Source organism: Vulpes lagopus, chromosome 5 (genome assembly GCF_018345385.1).
Source record: "Vulpes lagopus strain Blue_001 chromosome 5, ASM1834538v1, whole genome shotgun sequence".
Lineage (NCBI taxonomy): Eukaryota > Metazoa > Chordata > Mammalia > Carnivora > Canidae > Vulpes > Vulpes lagopus.
This window is the reverse complement of record NC_054828.1, coordinates 102,194,431-102,208,462: the sequence shown is the minus strand read 5'-3', so window position 1 is coordinate 102,208,462 and position 14,032 is coordinate 102,194,431. Positions and strand designations below refer to the sequence as shown.

Here is a 14,032-nt window from a genome sequence, read left to right as displayed (position 1 = left end):
AAAAGGAGAAGTGGGACCTTTGGGGAGCCCAATGTGGGACTTGATCCCAGTACCCTGGGATCATGATCTGAGCCAAAGGCAGACACTCAACCACTGACCCACCCAGGTACCCCTGGTATAATCTTTTTTTTGATGAACAAAGTTTATCAAGTTGACCCAAGAGTAATTACTATATCCTCTAAAGATGAGAATGTGTGAAATATTGGGATGAAATTATACTGACCCCATGGTATAACTCCTTAGGGTCTGTTTGCTTTATAACAAGTTTTCTGACCTGTTTTGATTTCTTGCCATTTGTATCTTTATTGACACATTTTTAGTACAGACCAAAATACAACATGATCTCTTGTGCAAAATCAATAATTAAAACTAAGTTTAAGGCCATGTCTAGTCTAGCAGTATCTGACCCTTTTTTGGTGTTTCCATTAAGATCCTTAAATTATTTTAGTAGCATAGTTATAAAATTAGAGAGTGGAGAGGGAATCTCTTAAGCTCCCTTTAACTGTAATGCTTTATAAATGGGTATAAATTTATTCAAAACCTTAAATTTAAGGTCCCTTAAGCAAGAAATTGTATTACATAGTATTTTTTCCAATTATATATAACTCACTGGTTAAAATGTATAAAGTGACAGTTTTGATCAACTTATTAAAACGATGCATTCTTGGTTATTACATGTTCCTAAGTCTAAATAAATGCAATGACCCTATGTATAACTAGAGAAGGTGTCTGAACATCGAAGAGTTGTGATTTAGGATACTAATGCTTAGAAAATAGGTAGCAGATTGCAGAGAGACACAAGTAGGTGATAATATGATTAACATGGTGATAATATTCAGGAAATACAGAAAATACATAATTAATGATCCCACAGGTATGAATGAATCTTCAAAATGTGCAACATACAAATTATCAAGCAGAAGACTGTAATATACAGAATATCATGGGGGTAAAGGCAACAGGTATATACCGTACCTTTATTTACAGAAGGAACATTGAGTGGAAACTTCTTTTTAATGAGCAAAAATAATCTTTCTGCAGATTTTAATTTTTTCAGCATATTTAAGTCAGAACAGGTGGTGAAGAAAACTTTTCCTGAAATATATTCAACCTAAAGACAGAAAAGATTAGTCCTGTGTCAGAGAATCATTTCCTTTTTCCTCTCTTAATGGATTAAAACAGTGTCTACATTGACAATAAAAACCACCATTTCTTAAATATGTACTATTTGTCAGACACTGTACTAGGCACTCTGGATACATTTTCCCTCTTATCCTTTTAACAACCTTCTAAGATAGATTTTTATCACCCCCATATCTCAGATTATGAAACTGAGGCTTAGATAGTGACTAAGATCATAATCTATATCAAGGTACCTTATGTAAAGTGTGCGTGTGTGTGTGTGTGCCTGCACAGGCACAAACAAACCAGGTGACTAGCCCAAGGTTAACATCATCAGTAGGCATTTATTAAACACTTACCTCATGGTCTACTGGGAAGCATCCAGCATATATTATATATTCTAAAGTTGAATGATAATTTATATATATATATATATATATATATATATATATACACACACACACACATACATATATACACACACACACATACATACACTGGCATACAAATTGAAATGTAAAATTAATAATAACTTGAATTTAAAAAATTTAATATAATAAATGCACTGATAGACTGCAGGTACAAGGTATAATAAGTAGCACTGAATATGGAACCGTCATTAGTAAAAGTCTCAGGAAAGAACTCTGGAGGATTTGGGAAGACAGATTCTAACATTCTAACAGAAGAACAAGGGCAAGATGCAGAGGTGGGAGTGACAGCCTGGCTGAAGTAAACTGTAAGTCAGCATGGCAAAATTTGCTATGTTATGCGGATTGATAGTATCAGGTGGATGCATAGCATAGCTCAGGCCAGTCTGATAAATGGTCATGGAAATTTGAGTACCCCAGATGGTAATGGTCAACCATTATAGACTTTTGATGAAAGCTGTGACAGCACTGAATTAGCTAGCAGAAAAAATTACTTTAGAAGAGGCATAAAGTACTGAGTGTAGGTTGTGATGTTGGAGGAAAAAGTAGATCACTGAGGTAGAAATAATGAGATACCTGGCTGTGGAACTAGAAAAGTGGTAACAGCAAGAAACATGCATCACACACGAAAGAGGTTTTGGAGGCAGGATGGGTATACGGTAAAAGCCAGAGAGGAAAGGAAAATAAAAAATAAGACTCACTGAGTTTGTAGTGAGACTAGACTATAGTGAGTCTAGTGAGGTATGGCAAATGGTGCTCAATACCAAGGGAGTCCTAAAACTTTTGGGTTCAACCCAACCCTCTCAAGCTCAGGATGGATGTGGATTATCTTAAAATTTTCCTTTTAGTGGTGGCCATGGGCTAATATGGTTCTACTAATATGGTTATCTACTAGAACTGAGGTAACGGGGAACTTGGGGTATCCCATGTGTTTAGGCAGTTCCCATCCAACAGCAACTTGAATTCCAAGTATTTTTGTACTTTTGATCTGATATGGTCTAATCAAACTTTTGGGATGGTAATTTCTGGAGTTACCATTCTAGCTTGATTAAGAAGAATCTCTGCAGAGGAGCCCTAAACTGACATCAACTAAAATCCAAATACTTCATTATAAGATTAACAAGTTTTAGGGATCTAATGTGCAGTATGGTGAAAGTTGCTAACAGATCTTAAATGTTCTCACCCCCAAAAAGTGATAGTAATTGTGTGACTGGATGGAGGTGTCAGCTAATGCTATGGTGGTGGTAATCATTTACAATATATAAATGTATCAAATCAACATGTTGCACACCTTTAACTTACACAATGGTATATGTCAATTATATTTCAATAAAGCCAGAAAAACAAATAAAAATAAAACCCACAATGGTATATGTCAATTATATTTCAATAAAGCCAGAAAAACAAATAAAAATAAAACCCAAATATCTTAGGTACCAGCAATGCAGCTGACCAAGATAGATGGAGAAAGCAGGGAATGAGAAGAATGTTTAGGAATCAACATTTAAGGGGATAAGGAAATAAAATAAGAACTTCTAGGTTCTAGAATTTACTTCTTTCTCATTGCAAAGGTGACATTTTCCCACAAAAAAACCAAAACTAAATATATATGTTAAAATGCTTAGAACTTGAAGGCAGCCCAGGTGGCTCAGCGGTTTAGCGCCACGTCAGCCCAGGGTGTGATCCTGGAGACCCAGGATCGAATCCCACGTCAGGCTCCCTGCATGGAGCCTGCTTCTCCCTCTGCCTGGGTCTCTGCCTCTCTCCGTGTCTCTATAAATAAATAAAATTTTTTAAAAAAGTTTATATCTTATGTTACCTGACATAAAAATATAGCTGATATTAAAACCCCCATAAAACAAGTTAACAGACATGAAATACTTTGCCAAGATTATGGGGGAATTGAAGTAAATATTTTACAGAAAAGCATATGGTTTTAAGATTCAAGTCCTATAAACAAACTTATGCAAACATCTAGACCAATGATTTTAACCTAGTCAGTGATCTAGATATTAATTTATAGTTATTTAACTGTATAATGATCTTATCTTTTCTTACTTATTTGAATATGAAGGGAAACATTTTATCTTGATCTTCCTCTAAAAACATCATTTGGGAGAGGTGGGAAGAACACAACAAAAAGAAATGATTGAAAATCAAGTTAATTAAAAGGAACTAAAATACTTACTATATTTGGAGAATCAAACCATAAGAATGTTTTGAGGCATTAAAATGCTAAATACATTTTCAAAACCCAAACCAACATTATTCTCTTTTTTTTTTTTTTAAATTTTTTTTATTATTATTTATTTATGATAGTCATACAGAGAGAGAGAGAGAGGCAGAGACACAGGCAGAGGGAGAAGCAGGCTCCATGCACCGGAAGCCCGATGTGGGACTCGATCCCGGGTCTCCAGGATCGCGCCCTGGGCCAAAGGCAGGCGCCAAACCGCTGCGCCACCCAGGGATCCCAACATTATTCTCTTTATTTGAAAATTAAGATAAGGCTTGCATTCCTTTTACAAGTAATAAGCATGTGATCAGAAGCAGTTTACTAAACTGCAAAACAGTCACTACGAGAATCAAATAATCATATACACAAAAGGACGATAATGGTTTACCTTTGGTGAAGATAAAGTATTATATCTTAAAGCAATAGGGAGAATGAATTTTGGTGCTTATGAGTTCAAAAACTGCTGAAGCTGGTGTTAACTTTTTTCTTTGTTTATTGCTTTATCTGATCATATTCAATTATAATACTTAGGGGAGAAATGTGGCATTTTAGGATATTTCATCCTAATATTTGTTACTTGAAAATTTATTTATATATACAATCTGTTTTTTCCATTTTGGAATTAAATCATAACCAAGTGTCTAAAATCAGCTGCTTTCATGTCTAACACTTTTGAAGATGAAATAACAGTCTTATTAAAGTAAAAACAGTTCTGTTATCAGCTAGTATAGCTAAGGAGTTACCATTTTTGCCCTTCTTTTAAAATTCAAGCATTCCAGTCTAACACAAAAATGGAAAGCTTCAAGTCTAGGCAAAAACATGTAGAAAAATAGAGAGATATCAAAGTTCTCCTAATTCTACAGATGTAATTTAGTTTTAGAATTAATTTTAAATTGCTAGGTGAAGAGTTGAGGTGGCACATAAACTTTTTTGATTCATTTCAGAAGAATTAAAAAATATATTTTACTTAATTAAAAAAACTCAATCTACAAGAAAAGTTGAGACTCTTAAAAAATCAATCTTGGGGATCCCTGGGTGGCTCAGCGGTTTAGCACCTGCCTTCAGTCCAAGGCACGATCCTGGAGTCCCGGGATCGAGTCCCACATCGGGCTTCTGCATGGAGCCTGCTTCTCCCTCTGCCTGTGTCTCTGCCTCGCTCTCTCTCTGTGTGTCTCTCATGAATAAATAAATAAAATCTTTAAAAAAAATCAATCTTATACAATTATCTCATTAAAAAAATAACTATGAAATAACCTGATTATCTGGTTAGATTCTACCCCACCACCGTCTATGACCAAGACCCCACTAAAAAATTAAAAATCAGTTGTCTTCTTAAGGTTCAGGACTCAAGTTAAAAAGTCTTTGCGCTATGTGGGTTTATAAAAACCAATTAATCCACTGACAGGGCCTTTTTGGCTAGCTGGCATTAGGTATACCTTTATTATATTAAGTGTTATCTTAAAAACATTCTTGCTATTATTGTTATAGTAAATAACAGTATTAAATACATTAAACACCATTATAAAATAAAACTTGATTTTTCCCAATATATTTCTTTAAGATAGTCCAGGTAAAATAAATATATAGTATGTATGTATATAAAATATATTATACATATAAAAATGTATAATTATACAATATAGATTAAACATTTAAACATATCCAGGAACCTATAAAGAAGTTGGCTCCACCACCAGGAGGAAAAGAAAAATCTAACCTGAATCTGAACAAACTCTAGATACAACTTACAAGATTCCAATTTACAGGAAATAGAGAGGACAGAGAAACATGCTAAACTACCCCATGGAGATATAATTGGCATTACCTAGACCAGTGGAAACTTCAATGGTGCTATCCAACATTTGGTGATGATTAAAATGTTCTATATAACCTGTGTTCTCAACGCAGTCACCACTAGCACATGTGGCTTCTGAACACTTGAAATGTGACTAAGAAAGTGAATTTTTAATTTTAATTAATTAAAATAGCCACCACCTCCTATTGGATAGCACAGCTCTAGACTAGAAAGGGGCCAGAAAATGATGCCTGGTGAGTTAAGAATGGTCTTTACATTTTTAAAGGGATATAAAAAGAAACAATAACAACAAAGAATATGTAACAGAAACCACAAAGTGATCCACATATGTGATCTACAAAGCATAAAATACTTATTATCTGGACCTTTAAAGAAAAAGTTTGCCGACCCTTGCTCTATCTAGACTATAAACAACCCTGCTTCTTTAACAATAATAAATTCCTGGGGGAAAAAAGAGAGGTGTAGGGAAAATCTATAGATTAAAAGGACTTAAAATATTTTTTTTTGAAAAATAAAAGAGACTTAAAAGATTATCAGTCAATCATTATGTGTGGCCCTTACTGGACTCCTCATTCAAATACACAAACTTAAAAACAAAAATGGCGTTTTGAGACAAGTTGAAATTTGAACAGTGATTTGATAAGAAATTATTTTTAGACATGATGATACTACGGTTTATATTGTAAAAAGAGCCATTATATGTATTATCTCTTCTATATTATACCATATATAAGTCCTCTTCTTTTAGATATACAGTAGTCCCGTTATCCGTGGTATCATTTCCTGTCAATAGTGTAAGGTCAGTAGCATAAGGCCATGTCATAATGCCTACAATCATAGTCCTGAAGCTCCACCTTTTTTTTTTTTTTTTAAGATTTTATTTATTTACTCGTGAGAGACACAGAGAGAGAGATGCAGAGACACAGGCAGAGGGAGAAGCAGGCTCTCTGTGGGGAGCTCAAAGCGAAACTCAATCCAGGACCTGGGATCACGCCCTGAGCCAGGTGCCCCTGGTCACGCACTTCACTTCATCTCATCACTTTGTCATCTCACATCATCATAAGGGTGAGTATGGTACAATAAGATAATTTGAGAGAGAGGGCAGGAGAGTGAGCAAGAAATCACATTCACATTTTTTATTACAGTATATTTATAATTGTCCTATTTTATTATTAATTGCTTACTGTGCCTAATTAACAAATTAAATTTTATTATGAGTACATATATTTAGTAGAAGACAGTATATATAGAATTGGTACTACCCATGTTCTCAGGCATCCACTAGGGGTCCTGGAACGTATCTCCCAAGGATAAGGGTGACCTACTATATAGGCAAACATTTACAGATGACGTGATATTTTGAGTTTGCTTCAAAATAACATGGAGGAGCATTAATGGATCAGAATTCACTATGGGATTGTGCTTGTAGCCAGTCGATGAGTATATAAGATTCACATTATTCTATTTTTGTTTGAAATTCTCCATGATGAAAAGCTATACAGAATACACAGGATGTTTTCTATTGCAAGCTGCATGTTGGAGGAAGCACCTAATCAGTTAACTGAGGGGAGAAGAGTTTGCAAGTTAAAATGCAAATGACTGGGCTTGTGTACATTCCTACTGAAAGAGGTTTTTGGGGGTGGCCACTGGGCCATGCATTTTCAAAAAGCACCCTACATGACTCTTAGGTTCACTAAAACTGGAGAAACACTGATTAGAAAGGTGTGATTAATTTGTAAAAGTAAACAATCACTTCTAAAATAATTTGTTTTGTAAATTCAGATTTTACAATATTAACTTTCTTGCAGCAAACCAGTTTCTAACAGAGTCTCGTTACTGCGTGAATGATTTTAAGTATTCCTGTGTAACTCACTCATTGGCAATATTTACTGATCACCTATTAATTGCAAGACATTGTGTTATACATGCTATGGATCTTTACCTCAAGGATTGCTTTAATCCTTTTAAGTAGGTATTATCATCTCCATTTTATATCCAAGGAAAGTAAGACTCAGAAATTTGAGTATGTAGCCCAAATTTAAAAGAAGATTAAGATTTGAACATGTCTTTGGCCTCTAAAGTCTTCATACACTCTTTTCCATGCTGTTACAAAAATGACCTACATGCTTTGGGGCAGTTCCCCACTATAATTTAATGCAGTAGTAAAGCACATGGCTTCAAAGCAAGAAAGATTCAGATACAAGTCCCAGCTCCACCTGGTAGCATCAGTTTTCTCTTTACTTCTTTGTAAAATGGAGGGAAAAATGACCTATCACATAGGATTCTTTTGAGGATTAAGTCATACCCAATGTACATAAAAGCATCTGACACACTTTAAGTGCTTTATGTTAGATGCTATCATTATTCTTTCAAAATTGCCTTAACTTTGAGAGTTTATATTAGTGAAACTGAGATGGAATTTCAGAGGTTATTTGTTCAGATCCCAGTTCCAAGTATATCCTTAAAACATACACAATCAAAATATGGAAATTCCAAAATCTCTTGACATTTAATTCCTCCCATTGCCAATAAGTCTATCCCTCTAATTAATTGAAATTGGTTCTTTTTTTTTTTTTTCTGTGATGAGCCCCCTACTCACCCCCGCCGTGCACTCTGTATCTCCTTTTGTCTTTAGAGAAGATGGGGAACAAGCAGAGAGGATAATTTTTCTAATTAGACATACTCCAATTGGGGTAAGCCTTCCATTTTTCATACTAAGAACTCTAAGTTAACATTAAAAAAAAAAATCAGTGCAACATGATTGTAATGGTTGCACAGTAGTCAAAGAACTGGACCCAGGTACCTGGCCTGTCTGGGTTGGACATGATTATATACTTATACCTAAGCTCATGGACAGCTTGGGTTTGAATCCCAGGTCTGCCACTCTACATGACTTGAATAATTTATTGGATTTACCTGTGCTTCATTCTCCTTTTCTGTTAAATGTAGAGCCTACCTCATATGGTTGTTGTGAAAACTAAGCAGGTGAATACAGAGTAAGGACCTAAGACACACAGTAAATGCTTCATGGATGTCAGCAGTTCTTACACTGTTGCTTTTTTTTAGATTATCTACATGCAACACTCTATTAAATTCTGGGACCCAAACCACAAATGGATGGTAATCTAAGACTGATGCCATTTTTTTTCATGACCCCCTCCCTGTATCATCCACGCCCCCAACTCCCTCACCACAGAAAATCCTTTTGTGGCTTCCAGCTCTGCAGGGCCTGCTAGAGTGGCACGGTCAACTTCATTCAGTAAGCTTTCCTTTTCCTAAAACACACATCATTCACACGGTCATAGAGAGCCCATCAAGTTACTGGAGTCTGTTTCTACGACATCTGTTCCCTCCGCTTTCATGAACCAGCTCAGCATGTTCCAGAACGGAAACTCACGTGGAAAAAACCTTGTTCATTTCATTGAAATGAACAGAAAATACCAGCAACTGTCAACTTCCTCCAGCAGTTGGACTATGAGGCCTCCGAGACGGTATCGCTTTTGTAGCTACTGTGAATCGGTGTTTTATTTTATTTCTTTAAAGATTTTATTTATCGGGATCCCTGGGTGGCGCAGCGGTTTGGCGCCTGCCTTTGGCCCAGGGCGCGATCCTGGAGACCCGGGATCGAATCCCACATCAGGCTCCTGGTGCATGGAGCCTGCTTCTCCCTCTGCCTGTGTCTCTGCCTCTCTCTCTCTCTGTATGACTATCATAAATAAATAAAAATTAAAAAAAAAAAAGATTTTATTTATCTATTCATGAGAGACACAGAGAGAGGCAGAGGCACAGGCAGAGGGAGAAGCAGGCTCCACGCAGGGAGCCCGACGTGGGGCTCGATCCCGGGTCTCCAGGATCACGCCCTGGGCCGAAGGCAGGTGCTACACCGCCGAGCCCCCCGGGCGGCCCTGAATCGGTGTTCTGGGTGTACTTGACGTACCCTGTGTCGTACAATCCTTCCAACAACCCTGTGAAGGCAACCCAGCCATGGTCAGGAACCTTGACAGGGTCAAGTGACTGAGCCTGAGGATGGCATTTGTATTTAAAGGGTGCAGGAAGGCTTCGGATTCCGACAGATCTAATTCCAACCACAGGCACTGTCCTCCTGTACCCGCCTTTAAAGCATCCGAGGAAATAACTTGCCCCAACCCCCCCTTCTAGTAAAACGACAGGCGTGAGAGACGCGCCGTAACAGACGTGGAGGGGACAACGACTGGCGGTTCTTTCCAGCAGGCATTAAAGGATGTGTCAGGACTCCGAGGCCCGGGGCTGTCGCCTCTGTGGGTCCGCGGTTTGCGAGCTGGGGCCTCGCGTCGCTTTCCAGGGTCTACACGGGCCTCGGCGCGGAGGGAGCCCGGGCGGGTGCAGGGCCGCCCTCCTTCCAGCCGGGGCGCGCAGCCAGGCCGACTCACCTGCGTGGCCGCCAGCCGCGCTCGCACTTCCCGCATCAGGAAGGGCTCCAGGCCGCGGCCTGCGGTGCAGAAGAACCGGGCGCCCGCTGCAGGCCGAGGGCCGGCAAGCACCGGCGTCGCCGCCATGTCGGCCTGCGCGCGGCCCTGCCCCTCGGGGGTCACGTGGCCCGGGCGCGCGGCGCGTGCCCGTGTGGAGGGGTCACGTGACCTGGCGCGCGGCGCGTCCCCGTGCCCCCCGCCGCGTGCGCGGGGGCGGGGGGGGTGCGTGGGGGGGTCTAGTGGGGCGCCCGGCGAGCGCGCTGGGAGACCACGGCGTGGGGGGGCCTGAGGGGGGGCCTGAGGGGGGGCGTCGGGGGCCGGTCCCCGGGAGCTGGGGCTGTGGGCCTGCTGTGTTAACTGCTCGAAACTTGCCTGATTAGGCACCTGGAACTACTTAGACTCGCAGATGGATGGGATACAGTTGGGATCCGTTATCGGATCTATACAAACGACTTGTGTCATCTAACCCATCTGCCTTATTTTCTGAAATCGAGGAAGTTGGCCCCTAGGCAGGCCGAGGCACAGTTAGTGGCACGGCTGAGGCTCGTCTCGGCACCCAGGGTAATGAGCTCGCTTCCATTTCTCCCAACTTTCCCCTCTCCTCTTCTCCATCCTGTCCCACCACTCTCCTCAAATAAGGAGCCCTCTTCCGTCTTCACCAAGAACTGGGCCAAAGCTGGGCATCCTCGGGATCGAGAGCAGAAATCGCCATCTCCAACGGAATGTTTTCACGTTCATAAAGCAGGTCCCATTTCTTGCACTATTAAGTCAACCACCAAGGTAAAGAGTGCACCATGTGGTTGGGCCACCTAACTCAAGTGGCTCTCTTAACGGTATTTGAAGAGGCTTCTTTGATTTTGAATTTTCCATTGGCAATGAAAATGTTACTTGGGAGGAACAGAATCCATATTACAAGGCTGGCAGCATTACATTAGTTCTGTACGTATACGAAGTTATATAGAAGTCGTATGTGTAGTTCCATGAAGTTATATAGAAACTATTAAACGAATGACTGTCTTTCTGGCAAGTACCTCTCATGTGCTTCCCAATGGGACCTAGGCAAGTAATAGGTACTCCCTCTTTTCCTCCCCACCCCACCCACCTCTTGGTCTACTGGGACAGTAGTAAAAAAATTCTTATAGAATCATGTAACACAAGCATTTCAAGCTTTTGGTCCTAAAACTTCTCAGATCCTTTCATTCTGGCAAATTCCTCCCCCCCCCTCCTTCCCTCCCTTCCTTCCTTCCTTCCTTCCTCCCTTCCTTCCTTCCTTCCTTCCTTCTCTTTCTGCCTCCAGACTTACGTTCTCATTCTTTTGGCAGTTGACATAGCTCATCCCAACTTCTTTATGCTTTGGGATTCCTGACACTCAAGTCTGTTTGGGGAGACCCTTGAGACCCCTTTAGTACTTTGTACATTCTGTACCCAAGATGGTGAATGCTCAGACGTAGTTCAACAAATACTGGACAGCCACTCTCTGCCAGACCTCCTGCCAAGTCTTGAGGATACTAAAATGAGTAAGCAAGGGTTTGGACTCTAAGGGGTTTAGAGAATGGTGAGATTGATTTAGTGAGGATGCACCCAGGATGCTGTGGCAGTACAGAGAGGCAGCAGAGAGGGCTTCCTTATGAAAATGACTCCTGAGCCAAGTGTTGAAGGTTGTATTAAGTTAAGTGACTGTGGAGATGGAGGGTAGGAGTCGGGGTGTTAGTACTGGTGTAGCCTTTCAGGTAGTAGGAGCAGCATACATAAATGTGACAGTGTGTGTGTGGTTGAGGGGTTGCGAGCAGAAGGGCCACATAGCAGGTAGATGTTATTAGAGCATATGAGTTAGGAAGTTGATAGAGATAAAGGTAAAGAGGTGTATGGTGGTGGTGCCCATGGTGGAAGAAGAAATGACTTTTCTAGTGTGGGGCTGCCTAGCAACATGCTTTCCTGGACAGAACCACTACTGAGCTGAGGCTGTAGTCCTATAGAGCCAGTCTTCCCCTTATATCCTCTTTCTCCTTCTTCTGTTGTCTTTCTGCCACCAGGAGCATCTGGTCAGCAAGGGCTAGGGCCTAACTCTTGCTGAAGCTGGGGGTTGGGGGCAAGTGCATTTGCTCACCTTTGGGCCTTGCTGCAGCACAGAACTTCCAAGAATGCCTTTCACATGGTGCTTGAGATGAGGTGAAATAGGAGAAGTTTTGCCTGTATAGGGAGAAAATGATTTTCTGAGAGGAGAATTGCCTGGGATTTTCTTCTCATTACTCAAATACTCTTTCCTCCATCATTTCTGCTTCTCATTAAAATATGTCTCTACTGAAAAAGAGCCACTGATCCCTATAGATATTTAGCATATCCAGCTGAGTTTTGCTGTTTCAATATTGCATATTCAACAGGTAGGAAGTTGGCAGTTGGCAGGAACAATTTTACAACAGATATGCAATTAAATGGGAGCATTTTAGGAATTTAGAGCATGATTATTTGCTTCAAGATCTCCATATTTTGGTGCAGTTGGCAATTCCTTTAGTTCTTAAAAGCATTTGATATAGGGGCACTTGAGTGGCTCAGTCAGTTAATTGGCTGACTCTTGATTTTGGCTCAGGTCGTAATCTCAGGGTCGTGGGATTAGGCCCCATAGGCTCCACACTTAGTGTGGAGTCTGCTTGTCCTCACTCTGCTCCTTTCCCCCCTCGTGCACTCACACGGCTCTCTCTCTCTTTCTCAAATAAATAAATAAAATCTTTGGGGAAAAAAAAGCATTGATATATGTACTTAGATATTAAAATGCAAATGCTTTAGGTTGTAAGATCCTTGAGGATGAGGGGCAGCCTGGGTGGCTCAGCGGTTTAGCACCGCCTTCAGCCCAGGACATAATCCTGGAGTCCTGGGATCGAGTCCCACATCGGGCTCCCTGCATGGAGCCTGCTTCTCTCTCTGCCTGTGTCTCTGCCACTCTCTCTCTGTGTCTCCCATGAATAAATAAATAAAATCTTTTTTTTTTTTTTAAAAATAAAAAGATCCTTGAGGATGGGATGACCTCATTGATCTGAGCATCCATAACATGCACACTAGCTTGCCTGTGGAAGTTTCTCAGTCAATGTATGCTGAATTGGATGGAATATAACTAAATGGAAGGTCACTCACAGAAGAGGTCCTAGGAGGGATTCCAACAACCACTGCACCAGCAAGGGCCCTTATGAGTGAGATATGGGGATATGAGGCTAATGGAGGACATTGAGGGGATAGAAGGACACCAGAGATAACCTTCTTCATGATTTTGTCTGCTACTTCCCCTCCTTCCTCAACATCCTTTTAATCCACCCCACATACTTTATTAATAATGTTCCTTAATTACTTGTCCGAGTGACCTTTGGGGTCTTTTCAAAATGTCATGCTTGCCTATTCCCCTCCCTCACCCTCCATGTTCTGGTATAGTTGAGTGGGGTTGGTGGTGAGCCAGGCCCCTTCTCCCCAAGAGACCAGGAACCATTGCTGCATCCCAAAGGATTCAATTGCCAACTTCTCCAAAATGCCCACTCTTTTCCTCCTCCCAGGCCTTTGCTTATCCTGTTCCCTTTGTCTGGAATCATCTCTTCCATTTCTTTTCTTTAAGGCTGAGGCAGATTGCCATATCTTCCAGAATGCTCTCTGCTGCCTTTCTAAGTATGCTGCTATTTACAAATCTTATACCTTTATTATTTACTCATTCATAAATATTTATTGAGTCCATATCAGTGTATCAGTTGATAAGACAAAGTTCCAGCCAGTTTAATGGGTGGTAATGGTGATGGTGCTGGATTGCTGAGACACTTAAAGGATGACAATACAACATGATATATGGTAAGGACAGCAACTGGGCCTGGCACATAGTAGGCACTTAATAAATAGAGTTGAATAAATAAATTTATCCTGAAGTCCAGTGAACATTTGTTATGTTGTAGCTTTGCATTTCCCTCTGAGTGTTTTTGCCAAATCAGAATATTCTCCATCTCTCTCCCTC

The 14,032-nt window shown here is 40.4% G+C and overlaps 1 protein-coding gene across 3 annotated transcripts in view; it reads right to left on the bottom strand.

Moving 5' to 3' along the window:
* THUMPD2 (THUMP domain containing 2) overlaps nucleotides 1-10,144 on the bottom strand; it is a 38,462-nt gene extending 28,318 nt beyond the window's left edge. For 2 of the 3 annotated variants that reach the window (XM_041757187.1, XM_041757188.1), the window contains exons 1-2: nucleotides 10,009-10,144; nucleotides 976-1,111 (exon numbers count right to left, since the gene is read on the bottom strand). In XM_041757187.1, the coding sequence (XP_041613121.1) occupies nucleotides 976-1,111; nucleotides 10,009-10,134 (262 nt within the window). In that variant the 5' untranslated portion in view covers nucleotides 10,135-10,144. Of the gene's footprint in view, nucleotides 1-975; nucleotides 1,112-10,008 lie in introns of those variants that run through there. The other variant, XM_041757189.1, reaches the window with a different exon arrangement.
* Between the last annotated feature and the right edge of the window lie 3,888 nt (nucleotides 10,145-14,032).